The sequence below is a fragment of the Channa argus genome, chromosome 16, assembly GCF_033026475.1.
Source record: "Channa argus isolate prfri chromosome 16, Channa argus male v1.0, whole genome shotgun sequence".
Lineage (NCBI taxonomy): Eukaryota > Metazoa > Chordata > Actinopteri > Anabantiformes > Channidae > Channa > Channa argus.
The window spans coordinates 14,615,603-14,643,213 of record NC_090212.1 but is presented as its reverse complement, the minus strand read 5'-3'; the positions used below and the strand labels follow the sequence as shown (position 1 = coordinate 14,643,213).

The following is a 27,611-nucleotide window of genomic DNA, read 5'->3' as shown; positions in this document are numbered from 1 at the left end:
TCAGCAGCCTCCTTCCCAACATTCAAAAAAAACATTAAAGTCAGAGCTCTTCTGCAAGTTCTTATGCACTGAAAAACAAACAAACATAGAAAAAAACTCACTTTTCTTCCCTGTCTGGCACTAGTGTCTCATGAGACTGAAACATTTCCTTTCATGGCACGTGGATTTTTCATGTTTTCGACTTAGACAAGCTTGCTTTGTACTTTTAAGTGATTTTAGATAAAAGTGTTGCCAAATGAATGGATGTAAATAAAATTGTAGTTCCTCTTATTTCCCCACAGTTTTTTGCTGTAGTAGACAAAATACAGCAGAATCCTTAGCTCACATATTGGACCTCACATTGTTACTAAAATTCATAAAGTAAAGATCTTAATGCCCTTTAGTTAATAAGCTGATGCCCAAACTGTGCAGGCCCCAGCTTATTGCTGTTCTTTTAATTTCATGATTACTTCTCTAAAGGAAAAAAAGACAAAAGAAACACTTGCACTGCTTTCTTTTATTGTCAGATTCCTTCTATTAACTATACGTTCAAGCCTAATTCGGGTTTAAATAGCAAATAATAATGTGAAAAGCAGTTTTGGTATTGCTATTTCAGGGATAGAACTCAAATTTTCCATTTATGAAATTATTTACAACAAGAGGAAATATAGATGGTTCTATATGATTTTAGCTACAAGAGACAAATGTCAACTAGTTGTATAACCTGTTGCTGTATGCAAGATTAAAGTTAGGGAAAATTTTCACAAAAACATTTGAGATCTTAAAACACACATCATGCACATTTCCTACAAGGACCATCCGACAAACATTCAGTGCTTTCATCAAAAAACTATGTATTGCACATGTTCACCTGGTAAGAGGTTAATGGAAAATTCCATTAACCGGATTAAAACAAATATTTATGTTTTGACCCATTTGTCAAAATGACATTTGTCATACTATCAACAAAGTTTCTAATGATATTTATAAGCAAGATATGCATTCTCATCTTAGGAACCAACCACCTTCTGTGCAACTTGTTCAGTGTTGGTGGAGCATCACCACAAAACTGTAGATGTTACAGCTGCACAGGATTCTATGCAATTCAACTAATAAAAAGTGTGTCCCCGTGATCTTAATAAAGTATGTATTAGTAATTGAAGCGTATTAATTGTAACCGTCTTCTGCGCAGCACAGAGAATAATGCAACAGTATATATATAAGTCATCTGCCCAATCACGTGGCAAACAATGTGCAATCACACAATGTGCAGATATAATCAAAGATAGAAATGTGTCAACACATAACACATACACATTAGCACATTAATTACATTTGCATTGTCTTTGTCATTTTTCAGAGATTTTAATTACATGCTTTGGCTTTCACCACTATCACCAATAACAGCTTTCAAAATCAATCTGAAATCTCATTGTTCATGTTCATCCCAAGTAGGACAGCTACATAATATAACCCCTGTTTATATTATGCTGCATTTAAACCCAGTTAATGAGATGTCATCATATGATATGCATTGATATTACATTATACATTATATGAAGTGTATAACAACAGCATGAAACAGACAATATTCGCTTATAGAATTGACCTGGAAGTATTTCTTTTGACGTTTCTCTCACTCTTGCTCAAACAGTTCCAAAAATATGTCAAGTTTCTACTTTGTGCACACAGATAATTAGCCAGTGACCCTTTCTCTATCAATGACAGTGCATTTTTGGTCTATCAAAGTAATTACAAAGTGAATCTGACATTTGATGGTGGAAAGAAAATAGAAAAATTAACTCAGACCTCATTCTCAGTGTTTAGGCAATCCAGTACTTGTAACTACCACCAACCTAAAAATGAGGACCTGGTGCAAATGTCTAGATGGTACCACATAATTTAATAAGACTCTAAATGCCAACATTTCAGGTAGTTTTTCATCCATGAGACTGGGAGCTCTCATATACAGTGCATGGTCATTCCTTTTGACATTTGACAAGAAAAAAACAAACAAAGAAAACACTGGTATGTAACTTTAAAAATGCAACAAGGATTAATTTTATTTTATTGTTTCCTTGATTATTTTACTTTTGTGCCCAGTAGAGAAGAAAAAGGCAGATGCGTGGAAAAAGCCATTTCTTTGAGTAATATGAGAATTATGGAATTATGCAACTCTCTAAATGCCCTGTAGTTGATTAATGTGCTTTCACAGCTGGATAAGAATCAACATGTTTAAGATCCTCCATGTGATAAAGAAATCTACACAGAAGACTGAACATGAAAATGAAAGCACAACCCTTCAAGTAAATGGGTATGAAGGAATCAGGCATCTGTCGGCCTTCAGTTTGTGATTGTTGTCATGATTGTACCCTGTTTACATCATAACTGAACATTAATTAATAAAAAAAAGGAAAGGAATGACACTGGCTGCACGTATTTGATACGAGAGCTCAACCAAATCTGGAAAAAAAAAAGACACAAAATCACCCATCACTCTCTGTTGTTCTAAAGAGCAACAGTGAAGAGCAGCAGCAGCTGTGTTTTAGCAGTGCATGGTGTGATTTGACCTTGTCTTCATCAATAAATTAGAATAACTTCATCGGGAGCCTCAGACTGAAGCTTCACATCTGCAGCGGTGAGAAGGCGTAGAAAGGAAACTGGGCCTCATCCTCGTCCACGAAGAAACACTGGAAGTAGGGCAGCTCCTCTGTGGAGGGAGACACAGGAGACTTGAGTACAATGTGTTCCTTCCGTTCTCTGGCATTCTGAGGGAAGAATAAGCTTGAAGTTTGCTCACTTCTGTGCGAGTTTGGTTATGAGACAGGAAGTTTCACTTACCGTCCATAAGAAAACTGTCTGATACAGCAGGCTCTGCTGTTTAAAAGAGAACAGGATGTTAACTGTGAAACAATACAGTGTTATATTAATTTAAATGACAACACACTTTGTACACCACCTTTCACTTTCTCCTCCTCAGAGACTTTCATCTGAACAGGTTTTTCTACAAGAGACATAAAATCTTTGAGTGTAAATAATGCAAATCGTGGGATATTCATGTCCTGTATTCTGAACATTCATCAACAATGTAAGTGTTTGACAGACAAGGTACCTGTCTTTGCAGACACTTGTATCTCTTTAAGAACTCTGTCCACTGCAAAAAATTCACAACTAGTGTCAGTACAAAAGAGCATTTAATCACACACTAGTGCGGCTGTTTTCATTAATTTCAAACAGGGAATTTTGCTGATATAAATGATGTTAATGTTTAAAACTGTGGTGGCACATTTTACCTTTAGTTTTCTCTTCTTTAGCTGCCTTTTTCTCAACTGTTTTTTCTAATGAAAAAAAATTTTGTTTAGAAATACAATGAAATGTTATTTTTGTCATATTTTGACAATTTCACCGCGCTGGTCGAAAACTGTCTGGTCACTTTAGTACAAATTTGAGATACTTCTACTTTTAACAGTACAATTCATTTTATTATTATTATGATGATGATGATTAGTCAGCAGATTAAACTGAACAACAAAAACAATTGTCTCTAAAAATGTAATAATAGTCTTGTAATACACTTGCGTAACACTCACAGGCTGTGTAATAATAGATTGGCTTTTGTTTTTACTGGAATTTTCATTACAGAACAAATACTTGAAACTGTATTGTCCATTGTACTTCTGCTACTTTCACATTAAAAAAATCATATGATTACATGCTCCACCACTACAAAGTTGAATCATACTAATACCTTTCTTTGTAGGTTCATGCCTTTCTTTAAGAACTCTTTCCTCTGCAAACAACCACAAATGTTCATTATCAGTGAACATGATTAAGCTGCAAGTTCTTTGCAAGTATTAAAGTATTTTTATAGGATACTTAATATAATTGTATCGAATATTTCAGGTTTTTGTAATTAACTGAGTACCTTTCATTGTTGTGGTGGGTTTAACCTTTACTTTTGAAACTTGAGGTTCTGTCTCACAAACATTAAAAAACAACAGCAAAAAGATTAGAATGTTGTTTCACTGCAAGGCAAGAAAGAGGCAACATTTCAGACTTGGAGTGAAGGCAGAAATGGATTTTCCTCCTTGCCCATATGAGCTATTATAAGTTATCATTTAGTTTCAGGCTATAACTATATCATGAATAATGATTGTTGCAATTCAAATCACAAAGCTGTTATAAAAACACACGCCACTGGGTTTCAGAGCAAAGCAAGTGTATGAAGTTTAAAGGGATTCATAGTTGCAACTAATGGCTTTGTCAACAGGTAATAAAGTTTTATCTATGTTTTATTAGCCAATATATAGGTTATTGATAAGAGAAACAAACCCACTTTGGCAGTTTAACACTTATTAAGATACTATTAAGATTTTCAGATACATATTAATATTTATAACTATAGACTTGATGTAATTTATCCATGTAGCAACAGCATCAATAGAAAGAATAGCTGGTGGATTTTTATGGCTCATAATTTATCTACACAACATTATATGTATTATTATTCACAATTACAGCAACAAAGCCACTGGTTAAGTGTTTGTGAAGCCTTTACTGAGTATTCTACATTCAGCAGTAAATATTTTTAGCCTTTAGCAGCAGCAGATTTAGCATTCTTCTTTTTTTTGTTCTGGCTGTTTTCCCAGGAAATACGTTTGCTTTGGCTTTCATGTTGTAATAAGATTACACATAATAATCAGATTACTGTTGCTGATGACATGAAGCACTGCTTTTACTGAAGCACCCCAAATATACCTCTCTTCACATGGACTGCTTTGGTCTTTTCCCTCAACATGCCTGCTTCACCGGGGAGAAAATGCAGTTAATAAGTTGTTGTATTTTAAGTTTTATTGGTGTTAGAGTTCCATTATATTTAAGTATTCAATATTAGTTAAAAAAAACATATTTCTAGACAAAAGTTACTGCTCAAATTTTAACATTTCAAATTTAACAGCCGGTATGCCTCAGCATTATAAACAACTTAAATAGACTCGATGTAAAAAATGTATAGGTGTCAGTGAGCACTGTACCTTTCTTTGTTACAGCAAGTCTTTCCTTTTCCTTAGTAGGCTCCAGTTCTACAAAAGGAAAACTAAAGTCAAGGATTGGGACACGGAATGTTACAGTGGATGCCCAGTTTCCAGCAATTGAAAATTGCAGCATAAATGACAACAATGTTAAACATTTCAAAGCTTAAAGCAGCTTGCAATGCATGAGGCATCTACATCTAGAAGGCTGTCTTCAGTATTAGAAAATTCATGTCTGTCAAAAAAAAAAATTGCACCCATATTTCAAGTCTGCTTTCACTTGCATCTTTACATGTGATTGTGAAAAGAGCCAAAGGACATTTCGTTATTATGCTAATTTCTCTTCAAATCAACTCGTTGAGACGATCATGCATATGTTGATGTGAGCTTTGTTTTAGCCACATGTGATGCTTCTGTCTGTGTCTCTTTCATGTTTTTTGCACTGTTTTATTTTAGATACAATCTGCTGCATAGCTGCAAATTGCTTGAAGTGTGCATATGAACAACTGAACCTTTACAACCTATAGCGTTTGTAATAGAAGGCTTTGTAGGAGGCTAGGGGTCAGTTAAAAAATCTGCATATGCAATGTCTACCAACTATCTAAACAAACAGTATTCATAAGAATCAGTGTATGGAAACAACAGTTTGCCTATGATGCTGCAGAGGAATCCCTCTCCATTTACTCCAAATAGACAAAATGCTTTTTTACTGTGCTGAGCAATTCAGTCAGCGCTTTTACTGAAAACTGCACAGTGACCTACTTTCAGTCAACAGATCACTGTAATTCCAGTCCCACACTGACTATAAGGATTAGTGTTTCTACTGTTAGACCACTAATGTACCTTTCTTCACAAGGACCGCTTTTGCCTTTTCCTTCAACACGGCTGGACCATCAGAAAGAAAATACATTTCATGAAAGTCTAAAAAAGTCTTTTAAAAGTATACTTTATATTGGTGTTGACACAAAATATAATACTAAACATGACAATGTGAGGAGCATGTTATTTTTTACCTTTTCTGACAGCTGGTTTGACTTTTTCCACTTGTACTCTGGGCTCTGAATAAATAAGCATTTTAAGATACTCAGTACTGTAAGTAGCTTTGTTGTCCACTTAAATCCTATCAAATAATTTATAAAGCCTATTATCACAAATACTTTAATCCTTAAAACAATGGAGGAAACCTCAGAACAATAGAAGTGGATGGACATGCTGCTGATGCTTTAGTAACACATTTCTAACACTACAATATAATAATAATAATATAATACAACTACTTATAATTAGATGATAATTATTGGTATCATTGTTATTTTCTGATATTAAATAATTAGATGATACCAATAATTTTTACAACTCAAGAAAATCCTCTGCAGGCAGATGGCATTGGAAGGCTACCTTTCTTCTTTCGGTGTGATTTGCCTGTTTCCTTTCTTGCTTTGGCTTCTGCTTTAGAAGGAGCTAATTCAAATGTAACAATAACAGCGTCACAGTTCTGAAGGAAGTGCAAATTTTAAACGCTTACTTTTGTGTAAAAAACAAAACAACATTACCTTTCTTTTCATGCACTGGTTTTGGCTTTTCCTCTCTAACTTCTGGTTCTGTAACTTCAGACAACATTGAAATTTTCTTTAGTTGTATTAGGCACAGTTTGATTTTTAATGATGGATTATATTGTTTATCTCCATTACCTTTTTTGAGAAGAATTGTCTTGGACTCAGCCTCTAAAAGGAAAAAAGCAGCATAAAGATTCTTGCTTTTTGGTAGTTTGGAATTAGATCCCATTTCTTAAATATTTGATTGCAGGATTTGTGCTCCTATTCATGAGAAAACATGCAGACTTATTGCTCATGTTATACCTGTAAAGTGGAAAAATGAACCTTCTATTTTATGGTTATACAGATAAGGTACTACAGTATTTTTGAAAAACTGCAAGCCAGTGTCTGCAAGCCAGCTCTTAGCTTACAGCTAAGCTAGCGTAATATTCTGCAAAACACCAAGTGTATGTTTGTTTTTTAGTCAATGAACATGACATTTTAGGATTACCCAGTGGGTCTTTTCTTAGTGTCTAAAGTAGATTTATCAGCTTACAGTGAGGTGATTTATATGTTCAAGTCAAGTTTAAACATGAAAGTGACAAAATAACCCAAAATATTTAGTTTTCACAAGGGAACACAGATGTAATGACTTTTTGCATACCTACAAACAATTGTCACAATAATCATGTACGGTATTCTGTAAACATTCTTTACAAAATCAGTTGCTGATACTTATGATTTAAAATATAATTTCTCTTGACTTGGACATGATTGCATAGTACTTTTTCCACAGTAAATGTTTTGCAGAATAAAAATAAAAATGACAAAAAACACATGATTCTGCTGTATACCTTTCTTCTTTTTAGCAGCTTTTGGTTTCGCCTTTGGAACAGGTGCTGAAATAATAAAGTCAATTTCAACTTCAATGTTCAGTTTACATGAAGCTGAGAACCCACTAAGAAACTATTGTGTTATGTACTTACAGTGTGTGGTTCAAATGAATTAGAAACAAGGATTGGGTAAGAAATCAATGACAATGCAGTCTCACAAGAAACAAACCTTTTTTGGGAGTGGTTGGCTCGGCCTTCTTCTCCTTGAGAACTTCAGCTTCTGAAGCAAAACAAAATGACAAAAATACCAATAACATCAGTCCATTTTTCTATAGTGGCTAGTAATTGGTAACAAAGGGCACGATAGTAGTTACACTTCATGCAGATCTCTACAATGTGATAAACTTATTCAAGCATCTGCAAATGGACCTATGGAAAAGTTGATAGCAGATAGTCTTACAAAACCCATCACATACTGCATATGTACAGTACATTTATGAAAATTAATCCATTATGCATTATAAGATAATTTAACCACACTTTACCTTTTTTTGCTGGTGCTAGTATGACTTTCTCTTTTGGCACTAAGAGAAATATAGTTTGTGTCATGGTTTGAGTGAAAAAATCCAGTTGAATAAAAACTGACATAGACCAGATAATACCACTTTTGATATTGGATAAACAGTTAAGACCTTGCGCATGCTGATTTTTAGTAAAGGCTGTGCATAAAAAGATCTACCTTTCTTCAGTGGCACCACCTTCACCTTTTCTTTTGTTAGAGAGACATTTTTGTTTGGTGCTTCTGCCTCTGTGAGAAACAACCGATTAGTATAAAAACCAACTGTTGGATTATCCAAACATGAACATACAAGATAATTCATGTCCTCTTACCCTTCACTACTGGTGCTGGTTTTGTCTTGAGTGGAGCAGGTTCTAAGTAAAGACGTGTAATGTTTGTCATTCCACAAAGTAAATTACAGGATGTGTCTTTGAGTAAGTATAAAGCTCAGAATAAAGGATTATTCAGTCTTACTTCTTTTTGTTAGGACTGGTTTGGGTTTCAGTTTGGAAACCTCAGCTGCAAAAGAAAACAAATAATGTTTATCCAAAACCAAAACCTCTTGATGTCATGTAAATTCCTATTTCTTAAATATTCATAGTGCCGTACCTGTCTGTACAGATGCTGCTTTAACCTTGACTTCTGGGGAAAAAAACAGAACAAGGCAACACGTATAAGCAGGATCACTGAGTCAACCTTGTAAAACATTACAATTCAAAGAACATTACCTTTCTTCATAGGCAATATTTTGGCCCTCTCTTTCACCAGAGACACATTTCTGGGAGCACCATCTTTTTCTATCAAAAGGGCAGATATAAATAAAATACACAAAAAGTTTGTAACTGCTGTCGAAGATGTAGATTGTAGTTTGAAATGTTTATGTACATCATGCACCAGTCTGACCTTTTTTCAAGATGACTGCCTTTGCCTTTTCCTTTGATGCAGCAGCTTCTGTTAGACAAAAACACAATTTCACAACTGGATAGATTCACTCCAATTATAGAAATGATGATAAGCCCAACACGTGCAGGTAGTTATGATTTGTAAATTAATAATATTTTCTTACCTTTCTCTGTAGGAGCTGCTTTGGCTTTTTTCTTTGGAGCTTCTGTGTCACAAAGCCGAGCAGAAAGTGTTGTCAAACATCGTCGCATTTTGATCAGTTACGTTTAGTTTGTATCTAATATTAATTTAAACTAATATGAATTAGTTTCTTCATGAAAAGGCCACATTGCGGCTTTAGGTTGGCATCTCTTTGAATCATGCATTATGACAATGTTCATTTCAGTCCATCATCGGCAAGATAAGAGCATCTTTATTTTTTGTAAAGTCTAAAGACACATAATTTGACTGTAAGATTTTGAAAATCACCACACTGTTGCCGTAAGACACATCTAGGAACAAGAAAACTGAGGCACCACCCCAGCACCCCCATGTACCTGGACCTGCTATCATACAAGTACAGTGAGATGCTGTGACACAACAGGTCACATAACAGCTACTTGTGCAAAGTACTGAAATCAATGCAAAATGTTTCTATCTGAACAGGAACATTAAAAAAAAAAGACTTTTATGTTTTAATCATCTATTTTCACTTACAACATTCATAAAAATCCTACCTTTCTTTGCAGGAGCTGGTTTCTTCTTCTCCTTTACTGCATCGATAGCTATGGAATTACAGTTAAGTCAATATGCATGTTATAACATTTACACTTGATCAAACAACTGTACACTGTTAAAAGCTAGTACTGTTAATAGCAGCTGTTAATATAATATAATATGTTAATATGTATATTTTCCGGGCTGATTATCTTATATGTTCATGTTAAAATTATCATTTGATTGTGAGGTTCAGATGTAAGCACTTTCAGTGTTTCACTTAGAATTTCTTATGCATTTGTAAGTGAGCCAGTCACCAACTGGGACTGAAACATCTGAGAGTCTCTGCATTACCTGGTATCACAACCTTAGGTTTGAGTTTTGGCTTTGGTTCCCTCTTGAGTTCCTTAGGAGCTGCCACTGGTGAAAAAGTATGTCATTAACGAACCTTCAACAAGCCATTATATATATAGAATATGAATAACACTTAGATTGTATTCAAGTTTGATTTGTGTTGGCTATAAAACAGTTTTTATATTAGATAAAAAAGTAAAGCATCTAAACAGCTAAAGGACATTAACATTTTTGAATGAAGTGAAAATTACCTTGAAAAGCACTTTTTACTGCTGGTTTGGCTTTCGCCTTAGGAACTGTAGGAGTCTCTGTTATGGTAAAATTTGAAAATATATTATTTAGATAATTTGTCCATTAGAAAGTAGGCAACTTGTTAGCACTCTATGCAAACTATCATTAAAGTCACCAGTTTGAGACAGGGACAGAACTTGCTTATTCATTACAATACAAACATAAAATACAGAAATGGCCAACGTGAGCAATTTTGTAGTATATTATAAACATATTAATAATATTTCAAATATGCTAAATATGTCTGTTTTATTAGGTTCCTGGTCTGTTACCCGCTTGTGTGACATTCAGATGTTCTCTTTTCAGGATAGGAGCAATGCGCTTTCTAGCAGCTTTTATCACCTTTACAAGCGTTTTGGGTTCATCAGCTGAAATGAAATGCAGAAAGATGCACATAATGCCACAGATTTGATATGCAAAATTTCATATTCACTGTATTATCTTAACCCCTTCATTTAACCTATTTGATAATCTTAGTTTGACAATAAATGTATCTACTTGCATGAGAAATCTTTAATACACTATGCAAAGTTACTTGTTTGACACAAAAACAAATTCAGCTTCAATGATGGTTAATATATCGGATTCATTACATTTCAAATTTACTATACAACAATGGCCAATGGGAGCAATGTTCTAAATATAAACTTACTAACATTATTTTAAATAGGGTAAAATGGGTTTTTCATGTAAATTATAATATTTTGTAGAGAGTAGAGTTGTTTTAGACATAGTGATTGTTGTTTACGATCTCTCTCATACACTGTGTGGTCAGTTACCTGCTTTTGTGACATTCAGATGTTCTCTTTTCAGGATGGGAGCAATGTGTTTTCTAGCAGGTTTCAGCACCTTTACAAGCTTCTTTGGTTCATCGGCTGAAACGAAACGCAGAAAGATGCATGTAATGCCACAAATTTAATATCCATGATTTAATATTTACTGTATTATGGTCTTAGCTTCCCTATTTAATATATTTAGATAATGCAATTTTCACAACAAATGTATGTCATTCTACAAGAAAGTTGGCAACCTGTTTGCAAAATATCATTAACCTGTTTGAGACTAGAATAAAACTAGCTTCAGTGATGGTTGATATATCAGATTCATTACATTTTTAAATATGAAATATAGCAATGGCCAATGAGAGGGTTGTATATATAATGTATATGTATTAATTATTTTAAATATGCTAAATATGTATATTTCATTTATTTCTTGATATTTTAAAGAGAGATGTGTTAGAAATAGTGATTGTTGTTTACGATCTCTCTCATACACTGTGTGGTCAGTTACCTGCTTTTGTGACATTCAGATGTTCTCGTTTCAGGATGGGAGCAATGTGTTTTCTAGCAGCTTTTATCACCTTGACAAGCTTCTTTGGTTCATCGGCTGAAATGAAGCACAGAAAGATTCATGTAATGCCACAAATTAAATTTTTCGATTATAATCTTAAGCTTTTTAGTTCCATTTAAACAACTGGGTAGAAACTGTGTCACTGCAAAATTGACCAAACATTGAAGTGATACATGCTGTTACAACTTGTCTCACCTGCTTTTGTAACGTTAAGATGTTCCTTCTTCAGGACAGATGCAACCTCCTTTTTTACCACTTTGACCCTTCTAACAGACCTTTTAGGTTTGTCTTGGACTTGGAGTTTCTGTGGTTCTTTTTCTGCCTCTACAGATAATTTTAAAGGTTGTTTTTTGTGTTCTTTCTTTGTTTCAGGAGGCTTCTTTGCTACTGCCTGTTCTTTAGAAGCCCTTTCTAGGCTTGTCTTCTCCTTAACCTCTTCAGATGGTTTGGCTGGTATTTTCTCTTTGGAGATCTTTTCTTTTTTGGTAGGTTTTACAAGTTCTTTTTTAGGATGTTTTTCCTCTGCCAAAGTCTCCTGAAGTTCTCTCTCTTCCTTTGGAGGTTTCTTTACTTGTTTCTCCTCCTTGGAGGGCTCTCTCTCTTCTCTCTCCCTCTTAAAATCTTTATTTTCTTCTTTCCCTTCCTCATAAGGTGTCTTGATTGTTTTCTGTTCAATGGGCTCTACTTTATCTTTTTTAGGCTTTTTTGGTTCTGTACCTTCCTTAGATAGTTTTAAGTCAATCTGTTCTTTGGGTGTTTTTTCTTTTTTAGTAGGTTCCTTCCCTTCCTGTTCTTTTTTGGGAGGCTTCTTGGCTTCTTTCATTTTTATGGGATGTTCCTTGACTTCTGTTTTTTCTTTGGGAAGTTTCTCAACTTCTTTCTTTTCTTTGGGCAGTTTCTCGACTTCTTTCTTTTCTTTGAGATGTTGTTTGACTTCTGTCTTTTCTTTGGGAAGTTCCTTAACTTCTTTCTTTTCCTCGGGAAGTTTCTCGACTTCTTTCTTTTCTTTGGGCAGTTCCTTCTCTTCTTTCTTTTCTTTGGGAAGTTTCTCGACTTCTGTCTTTTCTTTGGGAAGTTCCTTGACTTCTTTCTTGTCTTTAAGAGGTTCTTTGACTTCTTTCTTTTCTTTGGGCAGTTCCTTGACTTCTTTAATTTTTATGGGATGTTCCTTGACTTCTTTCTTTTCTTTGGGCAGTTCCTTGACTTCTTTAATTTTTATGGGATGTTCCTTGACTTCTTTCTTTTCTTTGGGCAGTTCCTTGACTTCTTTAATTTTTATGGGATGTTCCTTGACTTCTTTCTTTTCTTTAGGCAGTTCCTTCTCTCCTTTCTTTTCTTTGGGATGTTCTTTGACTTCTTTCTTTTCTTTGGGCAGTTCCTTTACTTCTTTCATTTTTATGGGATGTTCCTTGACTTCTTTCTTTTCTTTGGGCAGTTCCTTGACTTCTTTAATTTTTATGGGATGTTCCTTGACTTCTTTCTTTTCTTTGGGCAGTTCCTTGACTTCTTTAATTTTTATGGGATGTTCCTTGACTTCTTTCTTTTCTTTGGGATGTTCCTTGACTTCTTTCTTTTCTTTGGGCAGTTCCTCTACTTCTTTCTTTTCTTTGGGAGGTTCCTTTTCTTCTTTCATTTTTATGGGATGTTCCTTGACTTCTTTCTTTTCTTTGGGATGTTCCTTGACTTCTTTCTTTTTTTTGGGAAGTTCCTTGACTTCTTTCTTTTCTTTGGGAAGTTCCTTGACTTCTTTCATTCTTATGGGATGTTCCTTGACTTCTGTCTTTTCTTTGGGAGGTTCCTTAACTTCTTTCTTTTCTTTGGGAAATTCCTTGACTTCTTTCATTCTTATGGGATGTTCCTTCTCTTCTTTCTTTTCTTTGGGAAGTTCCTTGACTTCTTTCTTTTCTTTGGGAAGTTTCTCGACTTCTGTCTTTTCTTTGGGAAGTTCCTTGACTTCTATCTTTACTTTGTTGGGTGTCTTGACTTCTGTCTTTTCTTTGGGAAGTTTCTCGAATTCTTTCTTTATTTTGGGATGTTCCTTTACTTCTTTCTTTTCTTTGGGAAGTTTCTCGACTTCTGTCTTTTCTTTGGGAAGTTTCTTGACTTCTTTCTGTTCTTTGGGAAGTTTCTCGACTTCTGTCTTTTCTTTGGGAAGTTCCTTGACTTCTTTCTTTACTTTGGGATGTTTCTTGACTTCTGTCTTTTCTTTGGGAAGTTCCTTGACTTCTTTCTTTACTTTGGGAAGTTCCTTGACTTCTTTCTTTACTTTGGGATGTTTCTTGACTTCTGTCTTTACTTTGGGAAGTTCCTTGATTTCTTTCTTTACTTTGGGATGTTTCTTGACTTCTGTCTTTTCTTTGGGCTGTTCCTTCTCTTCTTTCTTCTCTTTGGGAAGTTCCTTGACTTCTTTCATTTTTATGGGATGTTCCTTAACTTCTTTCTTTTCTTTGGGCCGGTCCTTGACTTCTGTCTTTTCTTTTGGTAGGTCCTTGACTTCTGTCTCTTCTTTGGGAAGTTCCTTGACTTCTTTCTTTTCTTTGGGAAGTTCCTTGACTTTTTTCTTTTCTTTGGGAAGTTCCTTGTCTTCCCTCTTTTCTATGGGATGTTCCTTGAATTCTTGTTTTTCTTTGGGGCGTTCCTTAAATTTTTTCTTTTCTTTGGGAAGTTCCTTGACTTCTTTCTTTTCTTTGGACAGTTCTTTGACTTCTTTCTTTTCTTTGGGAAGTTCCTTGTCTTCCCTCTTTTCTATGGGATGTTCCTTGAATTCTTTCTTCTCTTTGGGAAGTTCCTTAACTTCTTTCATTTCTTTGGGATGTTCCTTGATTTCTGTCTTTTCTTTGGGATGTTCCTTGACTTCTTTAATTTTCATGGGATGTTCCTTGACTTCTTTCTTTTCTTTTGGTAGGTCCTTGACTTGTTTCCTTTCTTTTGGCCGGTCCTTAACTTGTTTCTTTTCTTTGGGCAGTTCCTTGAATTTTTTCTTTTCTTTTGGATGTTCCTTGACTTCTTTCTTTTCTTTGGAAAGTTCCTTGTCCTTTGCCTTTTCTCTGGGATGTTCTTTGAATTCTATTTTTTCTTTGGGGCGTTCCTTGAATTCTTTCTTTCCTTTGGGATGTTCCTTGACTTCTTTCTGTTCTTTGGGAAGTTCCTTGATTTTTATCTTTTCTTTGGGCAGTTCCTTGACTTCTTTCTTTCCTTTGGGATGTTCCTTGACTTCTTTCTGTTCTTTGGGAAGTTCCTTGATTTCTATCTCTTCTTTGGGGAGTTCCTTGACTTCTATCTTTTCTTTTGGTAGGCCCTTGATTTCTTTCTGTTCTTTGGGCAGTTCCTTGACTGCTGTCTTTTTTTTTAGAGGCTTTTTGACTTCTTTCTTTTCTTTAGGCTGTTTCTTGTCTCCTTTCTTTTCTTTGGGTAAGTCCTTGACTTCTTTCTTTTCTATGAGGGGCTTTTTGACCTCTTCCTCTTCCCCTGGAGGTTTTTTCCCCTCTTTCTTGACTTGTTTTTCTTCTTTGAGAGGTTTCTTGACTTTTTTCTTTTCTTTGAGAGATTTCTTGACTTCTCTCTCTTCAGTTGGTGGTCTCTTACCTTCTTTTCCCTCCTTGGTCAATTTCTGTAATTCTTTTTCTTCTTTAGGTGGTTTCTTTGCTTCTTTTTCATCTTTGACAGGTTTCTTGACTTCTTTCTTTTCTTTGGGTGGTTTCACAACTTCTTGCAGTTCTTTAAGTAGCTTTTTGACTTCTTTATCTTCTTTAAGTAATTTCTTGCCTCGTTTTTCTTTTTTGAGAGATTTCTTGACTAGACTGTCTTCACTGGATGGTTTTTTAAATCCCCCCTCTTCTTTAGGTGCTTTTTTGATTTCTTTCTCTTCTTCACTTACCTTCTTGTCTTCTTCCCTTTCTTTGAGATGTTTCTTGATTTCCTTTTCTTCTTTAGGCAGTTTCCTTACTTCCTTTTTTTCTTGTGGATGCTTTTTTACTTTTAGCACTTCTTTTGGAGGTTTTTCAACTTCTTTTTTGGGTGGTTTCTTGACTTCTGTTTCTTCTATGAAAGGTTTCTTAGCTGGCTTTTTTTCTAAATGCAATCATGAAAGTGTTACCTTTCAGTTTTTTCACGTACCACAAAATCTCTGTGACATCTGTCATTTTGACCAATATTAGCAGTGTGTACAACATATAGTTATAATGTATTATCTTATGTGAATATTTTAGATATTGTACATGTACTCAACAAATTGTTTTACTCGTGCTTATTTTTCCTTGTGAAGATGGTTAAAAAAATGAAATGCCTGAAACTGTCACCATACCTCTATACTTTTTTGGTTTATCTTTTCTGTAATTGCTTATAAACAAGATTTTATCATCCAAAATGTGTGATTACCTTTGAGTTTCTCTGGTTTCTTCTCAGGGGGTTTTGGCTCAGGTTTGGCCTCCTCCTTTGGCTTTTCTTGTTTCAGTTTTATCTGTATTGTTTCCTCAAGTTTGTCTTCCTTCTCTTTTATCACCTCCTTTTCAGTTTCTGCAGCTTTGAAGTCTGTAAGCAGTCAAAACTCAGGTGCTTGCATGCATATGCACACTATTGTTTAAACTATACTAAACCATTTTATTTATTTTGGACATTAGAAAATACAAAATGCAGTTTGGAAGAATGTGCAACTTTTTAGATTCTTACCTTTAATGATTGCATCTTTTACTTGTTTTATAGCATGTCGTTCTTTTGCCTCTTTGAGAACTAAAGTTTATCATATAGAAATACACAAATAATATACTGTATGTAACCAATAATTGCATTTGTAATATAATCATTGGGACAAATAATCATGCTTGCATAAGCACTATAAGCTCTGTAAGCACTATAAGCACTACAGCATTATAACACCACAGGCTACATGATGTCATACTGTTAAAACAGGTAAACTCTTGAGTTTAGAGATTCATTGCAGTCATGTACACTTATACAGTAAATATTTTCAGAAATACAAATTAGATTGTAAAAGTACATGTTGACTAATTGCTTAACTTAGTGTTAGCTCTATCTTGCTGCTCCACTACTGGTCTATTGTTGCAAAAGTAGTAACATTCTCTGTAAAATGTTTTTTAAAGAAAAACACACTAGTATTTTTACAAATGTGCTTGCTGTATGTATTTCCTATAGCCAGTTAAGATGATCAAAATCTGTTTATTTCTACTGAATAAAGTGCAGATATGAGTTGACTTATTGTCACAAGATAACGAATTAAAAAAACACTCAAAAGAAAATATAAAACATATTACATTAATAAACAAACAACGATTAGAACCAAATAACTTTAGTTATGTCACAACCAACTGATCAAAACCTTCAGAAACATTTTCATTACCAGACAAAGACAAAATATGATAAATAGCTTATGTTATGGTGATGAAATGATGAATGTACCTTTGTCATATTTGAGGAAGTGCTCCTCATCTTTGTAAGCAGCTCTGTGTCTGGGACTCTCAAAAGTAACATGGGCCTTCCTCTTAGTTTTGGGTTCAGTTTTCCAGCTCTCACTGTTGTTGTTGTTCTCATCATGATCATCAAATATGTCAGAATATTGGTGTTGGGTGTAAAGAGGTGGTGAAGTTGGAATTTCTTCATCCTTTTGATCAGACTCAGTTGCTACACTGACATCAAGTTGTCCAACCCACCGAATTTCAGGATGAAGTTGTTGGACTGATGTGTCTTTGTTTTCATCGTCCACTTCAGTCTCAGTGTCTATTTCCTCCTGTTTTTCTCCTTCCTCCTCCTCCTCTTCTTCTAAAGTCTCATCTTTGTCTACATCTGAATCAGTGTCTTGATCCCTTTTTATAAATGTATCTTTGACGTCTGTGTCAGTACTTTCTTCATCAACATGAAGATCTTTAACTTTAGTCTTCTCCTTATCAGCGTCTTCTTCAGTTTTTGGTTCCTCCTCTTCTTCCTCCTTTTCATCCTCTTTACTTTCAGCCAAATCTCCTTCAGCTTTTGGCTTCTTCTCCTCCTCTTCCTCCTCTTTATTTTTAAATAAATAGCCTTCAGCCTTTGGCTTCTTCTCCTCCTCTTCCTCCTCTTTATATTCAACTAAATGGTCTTCAGCTTTTGTTTCTGCCTCCTCCTCCTTCTTGAGTGTATCTTCTTCACCTTTGATCTCCTCCTCCTGTTCGTCCTTGTTCTCATCCTCATCCTGTTTTTTTAACAAATTATCTTCAGCTAAGGCCTCCTCATCCTTTTCTCTCTCCTCCTCTTTTTCCTCCTCCTTTTTGATGAAATCTTGTTTGGCTTTGGTGTCTCGCTTTTCCTCTTCCTCGCTCTCCTCTTCCTTGTCTTTATTTTCAACCAAAGGTTCTTCAGCTTTTGTTTCCTCCTCCTCACCGTCTTCCTCCTCCTTTTTGAACAAATCTTCTCTAGCTTCAATCTCCTCCTCCTGCTCTTCCTTCTCCTCCTCTTCCTCCTCTGTATCTTCAACCAAATGTTCTTCAGTTTTGGTTTCCTCCTCTTCCTCCTCCTCTTCATCCTTCTCCTCCTCCTCATCCCCCTCCTCCTTGTCATTGAGCAAAACATCTTCAGCTATGGTCTCGTCCCTCTCCCCCTCTTCAACCAAATCTTCCTCAGCTTTGGTGTCTTCCTCCTGCTCCTCCTCCTCTTCCTCGTCCTCTTCCTTGACCAAACGTTCTTTAGCTTTGATGTCCTCCTCCTCCTCCCCTTCCCCCTCTTCTTCATCTTTGAGGAAATCTTCTTTAGCTTTGGTCTCCTCCTCCTCCTCTTTCTCCTTTTCCTCCTCCTTGACCAAATCTTCAGCTTTGGCCTCTTCTTCTTCTTTGTGTTTGACCATATCTTTTTCAGTTTTGGGCTCTTCCTCTTCCTCCTCCTCCTCTTCCTCTTTCTCCTGCTCCTCCTCCCGCATCTCCTTCTCTTTGAGCAAAACATCTTCAGCTATGGTCTCGTCCCACTCCCCCTCTTTAACCAAATCTTCCTCAGCTTTGGTGTCTTCCTCCTGCTCCTCCTCCTCTTCCTCCTCCTCTTCCTTGACCAAACGTTCTTTAGCTTTGATGTCCTCCTCCTCCTCCCCTTCACCCTCTTCTTCATCTTTGAGGAAATCTTCTTTAGCTTTGGTCTCCTCCTCCTCCTCTTCCTCCTTTTCCTCCTCCTTGACCAAATCTTCAGTTTTGGCCTCTTCTTCTTCTTTGTGTTTGACCATATCTTTTTCAGTTTTGGGCTCTTCCTCTTCCTCCTCCTCCTCTTCCTCTTTCTCCTGCTCCTCCTCCCGCATCTCCTTCTCTTTGAGCAAAACATCTTTAGCTATGGTCTCCTCCTCCTCCCCCTCTTCAACCAAGTCTTCCTCATCTTCGGTTTCTTCCTCCTCTTCGACAACATTTTTTATACTTCTGGTCTCCTCCTCCTCTTCCTCATCTTTGAGGAAATCTTCTTTAGATTTGGTCTCCTTCTCCTCCTCTTTCACCCTCTCCTCTTCCTTGACGACATCAAGGACTCCCTCATCTTCCAGTGAAGGTTTGTGTTCTGCTTCTTCAGGAGAGACATGTTTCACTAGTTTGACAGTGGCATATTTAATGTCTTTGTCGCAATCTTGTATCTGACTTATGACCTATAAATGTGACTACTGAAGAAAAAACATATGAATACCATCATCTTCCTCTGCTCCTTTGTCATCTGCTTCAGTGGGAGCTCCAGTCTTGTCCTCAGTCTTGGAGTCTCCATTTAACTCTGCAGCAGGAGCAGCCTTATCTTTGACAGTGTGCATAATCTCTGTAACTGCATCATTAACTACATAGTTGTCATCTCTGCTTTTTGATGTTCCCATTTTTGGCATTTCACATAACAGTCTACACTTGTTTTAATGTACAGCAGCAATTTGATGTGGTGAAATGGTGACATTGGCAATGATCAATCATGACATTAAATATACACCACGTGCCACAGTTAGCATCTGTTTCTATTTGATTATAATATTTCTAAAATGACTTTTAAGGCTCAGATTGTAGCTTGTCCGTTCAGGGGTCGCCACAGCGAGACATGTTTCGCATGTTGACTTGGGACAAGTTTTTACACCTGATGCCCTTCCTGCCGCAACCCTCCTATTTTATCCAGGCTTGGGACCAGCACCAAGGTAGTCCTTGATGGGTGGGTGAGTCCACACCAGGTGGGGACCAGGCCCCCATTGTAGTTTTATATTTTTATAATGTCAGAAATGCCACAAAAAGGCATTTATGTATTATTATTACTGTGTTACTAAGTTAGTCAATACTTTCCACCTTTTATACTCTGTCTGTGGCCTATTTGTTCCTCATGGCTGAGTTATGAAGATTTTACAAAATGTTGCTCAATGAGAAATAAGTAGTATATTTATTACAACCTACTTTCAGCAGCAGATTAATACACGTTTGATGCTCTGTTACGACACAGTATGCTCAAAATGAACTGACATGCAACATGTCACTCAGTACAGCAGTGTGGTTCCCTGGTGTGTTGGGTTATCAGGGCTCACTGCAAAGGGACTTGTTCGTAGATTAATTAACTGTTCAGGAAATTATGATGATAAAACAAGTTACACATTACATTGTTCTGTTTTTTCCAACATCAGCACTTCCTCAAAATATTACAAATGCTAACATTTGAGACATGTGGTGTACTGTAAGATTGTGTGATTCCATGCACGGGCGTAATGAAATATTCCACATGAAATCACGTCCTATGCAACAATCCAGATACATACATACAGTAAATGACAGATTTTTAGATGGTTGAAATACAGTTATCAGTTGTTACAGAAGATGCTTGAACAATGCTGGAGTGGACAGTTCCAAAAGAAACTTACGAGTGAGTCATTCATGCTCAGTATTTCAGAATGTTCTTTTTACCAAACGATGGAAGACATGGTGACAACATAAATTCAACTTAAGTCACACTGGACAATAAAGAAATCCATAAAATATTTTTTGATGATTTTAATGAACTGTAAGTTTAACAAAAAGACAGAGAAAAGCATTCACAAAACCGTAAATACTCAGTTGCGTACAAACAGTTATTACAATAACATTATATAAGAGTTTTAATGCCAATCTGCCATGCAGTAAGATGTATTTAATTATTTAAGAAGTTGAATGGAGTTTAATTAAACATGACGATTTCATAATATATCAGTGTTACTGTGTTACTAGTTACACAGCCTGAGTGAAAATACTGTGAAAAAACTCATGTAGGAGTGGTGGTGAGTAATGCAAAATATCTGCATGAACATGCTAATACGCTGCGATCAAATATTAAAACAAACAAGTCTATGCTCACTATTTGCTTGCAGCATGCACTGCACCTATAAAATGTGAACATGCATGATTGTACAGCTCTTACCTTTTTCAAAAGGTGGTAAAAATTCGCCTATGTTTCAAACAAGTTAGGGTAAAGACAGGTAGCTTTGTTACAAAGGAATAATGGGACATCAAAAACATAAAAAATACTTAAAAATACTTTAGATGTTTACCTTTTCTTCTAACCAAATTAATATCAGATGTGGGGGCTACAGCTTCATCTGAACAAAGACAAACACACACATTATTTAAAACTGTTGAATGACAAATGAACATTTATAAGAATATTGAACAACATACTGTAAATATGCTAGGAAGTGGTTTAAAGGAATTTTAAAATTGTACAAATAAAGTTTTACCTTTTTCCGTTACTATATTTACAATCGGTGTGGCAACAGGTTCACCTAAAACAAGAGAAGTAAATGTGTATTACACTTCCAGTATATTTTTTTAAAGTATGTGTATTTCTTTTATGAATTTCAGAATTATCTGAGATGTTTGCACATAATTGAAGCAGTAACTATACCTTGGTCAGCAACAAGCATGCTTGACATATATGCCAAGATAGAATCTTTCTTGAGCCTAAACTCCAACATGGCATCTTCCACAACCTTCATGGGGTCAGTCAGCACTTCAGGCATGATGCCTGGAAACAATAAAAATGAAAGTCTTCAAGGTATGGGACGTCAAAATAAGTGCAAACGGTGTCAGCAACAGGAAAGAGATATGGCTGATCATTTTATTTTGGGTTAAAACAGACCTTGTTCACCAGTCAGTGTTGTAGAGACAGAGTTGATGATCTGTTTCATTTGGTCTGTGGTGAGTTCTGCCGTTCTCTTCAGAACTGAGATGGGACTGAAACCCACAGCATTCTGGATGTCTTTTTAACAGAGAAATCCAAACTATTAGGTTGGTTAAAACTGCAGATAGCAGGCATGAGTTGAGTATACAATGTAACTGAACATACAGATATACTATACCTTGTAATGTGTCCAGTATTACATCCACTATTGCACAAAGTGCATCTCGGATGTATCCAGCTATTCCACTAACAAAGTCATTAACGACACCAAAGACATTTCTGCCAATTACCACAGGGTCAATGTAGCTAATGTCAGTGGATCCTGAGCAGAACAACACACATTCATCCAGTGCTCCAGTGAGATTCCAACAGACATAAGGCAACATTAAGTAATACTTACATGTAAAAATAAATATCAATTTCTCAACACAACAAATATAAAGTTAAAATATGAAAGATGTACCTTTTATTATATCCAGTATTCTGTCCAAGATGGCACAGAGCACATCCTGGATGTAGCCCACTATTCCATTCACAGTGTCATTAATAGCACCAAAGAAATTTCGGCCAATTACCACAGGGTCAATGAAGCTAACGTCAGAGGCTCCTTAGAAAGAAAAGATGTTAAATATCCGTTTTAGGATGTTAAGAAGTTACCGATTAGACAGAGGTTAAAGATTTGAATACCTTTAACAACATCCAGAATATTATTAACAAAGGCACAGATGACACCCTGGACGTAGCCCACCACTCCACACACGAACTCATTAGTGACACTGAAGACACCTCTGCCTATGACCACAGGGTCAATGTAGCTAAGGTCAATTTTTCCTGAGAAAAACACATTGAGAAAAACACTGAGAAAGAGCCCATTTGAACACAAGTTCAAATAAACAGAACAATGCTTCAGCCAAGGTAAATAAGCTACCACCCCAATTCCATAAAAGTTGAAAAGATGTAAAAACATAAATAAAATGCAATTATTTGCAAATCTCATCAACCCATATTTTATTCACAATAGAACACAAGCAACATATCAGTTTAAACTGAGACATTTTCCATTTCATGGAAAATATTAGCTCATTTTAAATTTGATGGCAGCAAGACATTGAAAAAAGTTAGAAGAGGACAATGTTAACCATCGTGTTGCATCCCTTTCTCTTTTAACAACTGTTTGCAAATGTCTGGGAAGTGAGGAGACCATTTGCTAGAATTTTAGGAAACGAGTGTCGTTTCCATTCTTGTTGGTATTTCTGGATCATGTTCATATATGGCTGCTTCACAGTTTTAAGTTGAGGAACACTTTATTGAAACTGTTCCATGTTTTTTTTGGTGCAGTTTGTGGCAGATTGGTGAACCTCTGCCTATCTTTATATTCGAGAGGCTCTGCCTGTCTGAAATGCTCTTTTTATACCCAGCTTGATGAGATTTGCACATCATTGCATTCTGTTTTTATTTACAATTTCACATCCTTCCAACTTTTTGGAATTGGGGTTGTATATACTGATATTGAGGATTTCTTCAGGATGAGGATTTCTTCAGAAAAAATGTAGAAAACATTGCATTCATACCTTTATTTATATCCACTATAGTGTCCACTATAGTATCCACAGTAGCACACAGTGTGTCCCTGAAGGAACCCATCATCAAGCTCATGAAGTCATTAGTTGAATGGAAGGTTTGTCTACCAATCACCACAGGGTCAACGTAGCTGAGGTAGAAGTTTCCTGTGTTTTGGAGATAATGTATAGTCACATGTAGGGTAAAATATATATATTTTTTCTAGTTCAGAATCAGTGTGTTTTCATACCCTCTTCATCTGAAAAATATTGGACAAATCCATCTTTTGCTTCCGATATTTCTTCAACTGCATAGGTGGCAGCGGACATTGGGTCACTTAAATCAGGTGCACATTCTGGGGACCCACAAAGGTAAGTCATTTGTTATGGCACTTGCTTGTAAATATACAAATGTTACCACACTATTTCTCTTCTGTACCTTGAAACTTATTGAGCAAACTGGACACTTCATCCACAGCGTCGTTTACAGCCTGAACAGGGTCTGTAATGATTTGATGAACGTCTGAAAACAAACATGCATACTGTTAAATCTTCATATGGACCATTTAACTTCAAGCGTGAAAGGTTTCTCGGGTATTTGTGACTGACCAGGGACTGCCTTGTACTCCACAAAGTCAAACATCACCACTCCCACAACCACCCAGGACAGCAGTGCAACCAGTGCTATGAGCAGCTCCACAGACACTTTCACCTTCCTGAGGACCCCCAGACCTTTAGACTTAAGGGAGCTCGTCTGTGGCCCTGCTGCTCCTATGGACCCACTGGCTGCAGAGGAGGAGGAGGATTTGGCTCCTGTATGTGGAAACATATAGAGTTTAAGATCTGTTGACATCATCCAGACAGATGCTACACTTGTACATAAATGCATTTTTGCTTGTTTTACCATGCACCTCCAAAACACATCCGAACGTGTGTATGCCTTTAAATAAATACACACAGAACATAACAATAATTCACCACAATCATTACTGTATATTGAGGAATATTAGTGTAAGGGAACCTCAGATCTGATTCATCTTAAAAAAATGAATTTTCTCTGAAATAAATTGAAGGGGTCAGCACCTCCAAGTCTGAGGCCATGGTTCTCTCCCTGAAAATGGTGGATTGCCCCGTTCGGGTTGGGAATGAGTCACTGCCCCAAGTAAAGCAGTTTAAGTGTCTTGGGGTTCTTGTTCACACGTGAGGGTAAAATGGATCGTGAGATTGATAGGCAGATTGGTCAGCTGGAAGCACCTCCTGACCACCCAGTGTCTGTCTCATCTCCTCCCTGAAAACAACATTCTTTCTTTTTCAACTTCCAACACTTTGTCCTCTGCTCCTTCTTAGTCCTCTTCATCTTCCTCCCCAACCAGAGTCATTTTACACACCACCATGCTGTGTTGTCTTCCCTTCACCAACATGTCCATTAAAATCTGCATCAATCACATAACGACTAACAACATTGAACATCACACCTTCCAAACTCCTCTCAATCCTGGACAGTCCCTCCCAATCACTCCACTGCCTGCTGGCTGCACAGCAGAGCACTTTTAGCCATAGACTGATCACAGTCAAGTGCTCCACAGAACGCCACAGGAGATCCTTTCTCCCAGTGCCCATTAAACTGTTCAACTCATCCCCCTTCTGTAAAAAAGTAGGGGGACTAAATGGTTTAAATGGACAAATAGTATTTCCCTATGGCATCAACAAAGTTGAAACCGACAAAGGCAATTGTAACGTACTTTTCTCTGTTTTATATAGAAATAAGAGCTGCATGAGGAACAGTCACAAACAAACACATTTCAAAGCTTCCTGTGGTTCAGGTTTGAGGAGTGAATGTATGCGTATGGTTTTTAATGTTGCCTCTGCTTTCCCCATTTTAAATTATCTTCCTGCTCCTGCTAAAATACTCATCCAGGTGACATCAGTTTTTCAGTTTAGATGATGTCACATGGAGGAGCATGTACTTTAATCAACCAGCCAACAACATTTGAACTAAAAAAGTCCTCCTTATGATGTCATCTGAAGGATTTTTTTTTCAGCCAGAAACAAAGGGATATGTTCATATAGTGAAGGCACATTGAAGTTTAATACTGTGCATGCACTTCCCAAACTAGGACCATGGGAAGCATGTTGAAAATCAGTCAAGTTGCGTATATTTACTGTATGTTTGCGTAAGCCTTAGGACTTAGAGGATCTTTGTACAATGGACATATAGGGTAATGAGAATATTTGAACAATTTTACCGGCGTGTAACAGTACTGTGTAACAATTTAAGCTACATATGACTGCACAGAAATGGCAAACTGATGTATCAGTGTTATTGTCCACTAGTAAGTTTTCTTTTAAATGTCCCACTCAGTTCATGCCTTTGTTAAACAGTCAATTCAATAGATCGTTGTGAAAATGTTTGTATAGTTGACTATGGTTTATTCTGGTCAGAAGTTTTTCTTTCTTATCAGTATAACATGATAATCATGTTATCAGTACTGATAACATATAGAAAAGTATAGTATAGAAAAGTAATGATTTTAAATAGACACATTTCTGGTCCCATCATCTTGTCTCACTTCTAGGTGTCACTAAACTTAAAGTGAAAGATATTGTGTAAAGGTTAACACATTTACACATTCATTTTTGGGAACATGGTAAATTGTGGGTATTGAAGTTTTAACAGAATTAACTTAAAGAACTGAAAGGTGTTGTTCAACATGGATTGATTATTATTTCAGTTGGTACCATCGTACTAAAGATCAGAGAAGACAGGAACCACCTGTCCCCAACAGCGGACAGATTATCCAAAAATACTCAGACATGATTCCCTCCTATTAAGCTTATTACAGACTCACCATCATCAGCTAAAAAGGAAGTGGGTTTGCCTCAAACTTGAATCTTGTGCCAACATGCCTCCCAATTGCGAATGTACTCTGAACGTGCCTTCCTCATGAATCACTTCCTCATATACTAATGCTGCGTTATGATAAATTCAAAACAGACCTCTCACTTTCTGCACCCCTTTATTCAGGGGTGGACAGGAGGTGTCAGTGTTTCATCAAAAATACTTTTATGGTAGAAACTGCTCATTGTTGCAGTTTGTTTAGCAGATGAGCAGATTACATGAGAAAATAGTGTCCAGAAGTGTCAAATACTAGAACTTTTGTCTAAATCTGCGTCATCTAAATATGTTTCAGCATTACATGTTATACATTTCACAACAATAACAAAAAACTAAAGACTTCTATTATACAGTGCCACAGATTTATGTTCTAAATTTCCTAATTGTATTTTTACATTGATCTATTAGCATTTAATTAAAGAAATTCATTGAGGTCAGCTGCAACAGCAGTCACGTCTGTCACAGAAAAGCAATGCTAACATCCTGGTTACATGATATCCTGTATTAATAGCACCCAACTTTCAACACATCAAGGGGACTAAGAGGACGCACCCTATGAAAACACTGCGATTTATTTATTACATAGCATTTGCAGAGAATTTATGTGTTGTAGCAGATGCTCAGCTCTCTTAATTTTGCCAAATGTGAGTCTGAAAACAGATGTAACAGTCCTACCTTCAGCCATGGTGATATGGAGAAAGTTTCAGGTTTTTTTTTACTTCTAAGCTGCAGGTAGAGCCTCCTCATTCAGACCTGGCCTGAAAATCACAACTGTTGTATAAATCCAATGAGCCTCCAAAAAACCCCATCACTGTTACTGAATTATTCCATTTCCAACTGATTACAGTCTTGTTTCTTGATCCATGTAATCCAAAGGTTGAACGTATCCAGGATTTAAACAAAAGCAAATGGAAAATCGATTATAAAATGTAAGCTTAGAGTTGTTGGGGAATTTTGCGCTGCCAGTGTGGCAGCATTTCAGAGGGGGGATCTGAGGGCGGTGGGCTGAAAGAAAGCAACGAAGGGGAGTAAACAGCCAAGCTAAGCACAAAGCTGGGTAGGGTGAGGGGGAACAGACAGAATCCCCCCCCCCTGTTCTATTGGTGCCTCACATGGGTATAGGTCAGAGGAGAGCACAGGGTGGCTTCAAGGTAACTATATCCCCCCCAGAAGGTCCAGGTTATTCTTAGCTGGAGCTCTGTGTACCAGCCTCTCCAGCCGGCCTTTTTAGGAGGTTGAAGGGGTGTGAGTAAGATCAGATGGCTGAATCGGGCTCCTCTGCTGGTGGAGCACTCTAACGTGCCCAGTAAACAGAGACAAATCAGGAATGAGCAACAACACAGGTGAAAATGGTCTTTTGATCCCACAACACACATCAGATTGTACAACAGCAGTTTGAACTTATCATACAGCTCATATTTACAAAATTAGGTAAATAAGTACAAGCTGTACTTAGTAACTTGAATGCTATCTTGCGTCTGATAACAAAGCTATATTACTG

At 36.5% G+C, this 27,611-nt stretch overlaps 1 protein-coding gene across 30 annotated transcripts; it reads right to left on the bottom strand.

Moving 5' to 3' along the window:
• Positions 1 to 481: 481 nt before the first annotated feature.
• On the bottom strand, positions 482 to 27,257 carry si:ch211-266g18.10 (trichohyalin). Of its 30 annotated transcripts, none has more exons than XM_067478892.1 (48): positions 26,786 to 27,256; positions 23,824 to 24,027; positions 23,654 to 23,737; positions 23,466 to 23,570; positions 23,227 to 23,382; positions 22,343 to 22,486; positions 22,119 to 22,262; positions 21,834 to 21,977; positions 21,614 to 21,733; positions 21,380 to 21,499; positions 21,213 to 21,257; positions 21,027 to 21,074; positions 20,897 to 20,923; positions 19,172 to 19,252; positions 16,949 to 19,054; positions 16,202 to 16,261; positions 15,911 to 16,063; positions 11,729 to 15,604; positions 11,474 to 11,569; positions 10,960 to 11,055; positions 10,453 to 10,548; positions 10,141 to 10,197; positions 9,890 to 9,955; positions 9,556 to 9,603; positions 9,003 to 9,044; positions 8,840 to 8,887; positions 8,665 to 8,733; positions 8,546 to 8,578; positions 8,411 to 8,455; positions 8,269 to 8,310; positions 8,117 to 8,185; positions 7,923 to 7,961; positions 7,607 to 7,657; positions 7,399 to 7,443; positions 6,701 to 6,733; positions 6,563 to 6,616; positions 6,408 to 6,470; positions 6,023 to 6,067; positions 5,853 to 5,894; positions 5,013 to 5,060; positions 4,738 to 4,782; positions 3,905 to 3,952; positions 3,728 to 3,769; positions 3,273 to 3,317; positions 3,092 to 3,133; positions 2,939 to 2,983; positions 2,821 to 2,856; positions 482 to 2,689 (listed from the first exon to the last, which is right to left on the bottom strand). In XM_067478892.1, exons 1-48 carry the CDS (start codon positions 26,793 to 26,795, stop codon positions 2,604 to 2,606), a joined length of 9,243 nt encoding a protein of 3,080 aa, XP_067334993.1. In that variant the 5' UTR covers positions 26,796 to 27,256; the 3' UTR covers positions 482 to 2,603. The 30 variants fall into 30 exon arrangements, with proteins under 30 accessions (XP_067334993.1, XP_067334996.1, XP_067334994.1 ...); XM_067478895.1 differs by having other exon boundaries at positions 2,821 to 2,853; XM_067478893.1 differs by having other exon boundaries at positions 4,738 to 4,779.
• Between the last annotated feature and the right edge of the window lie 354 nt (positions 27,258 to 27,611).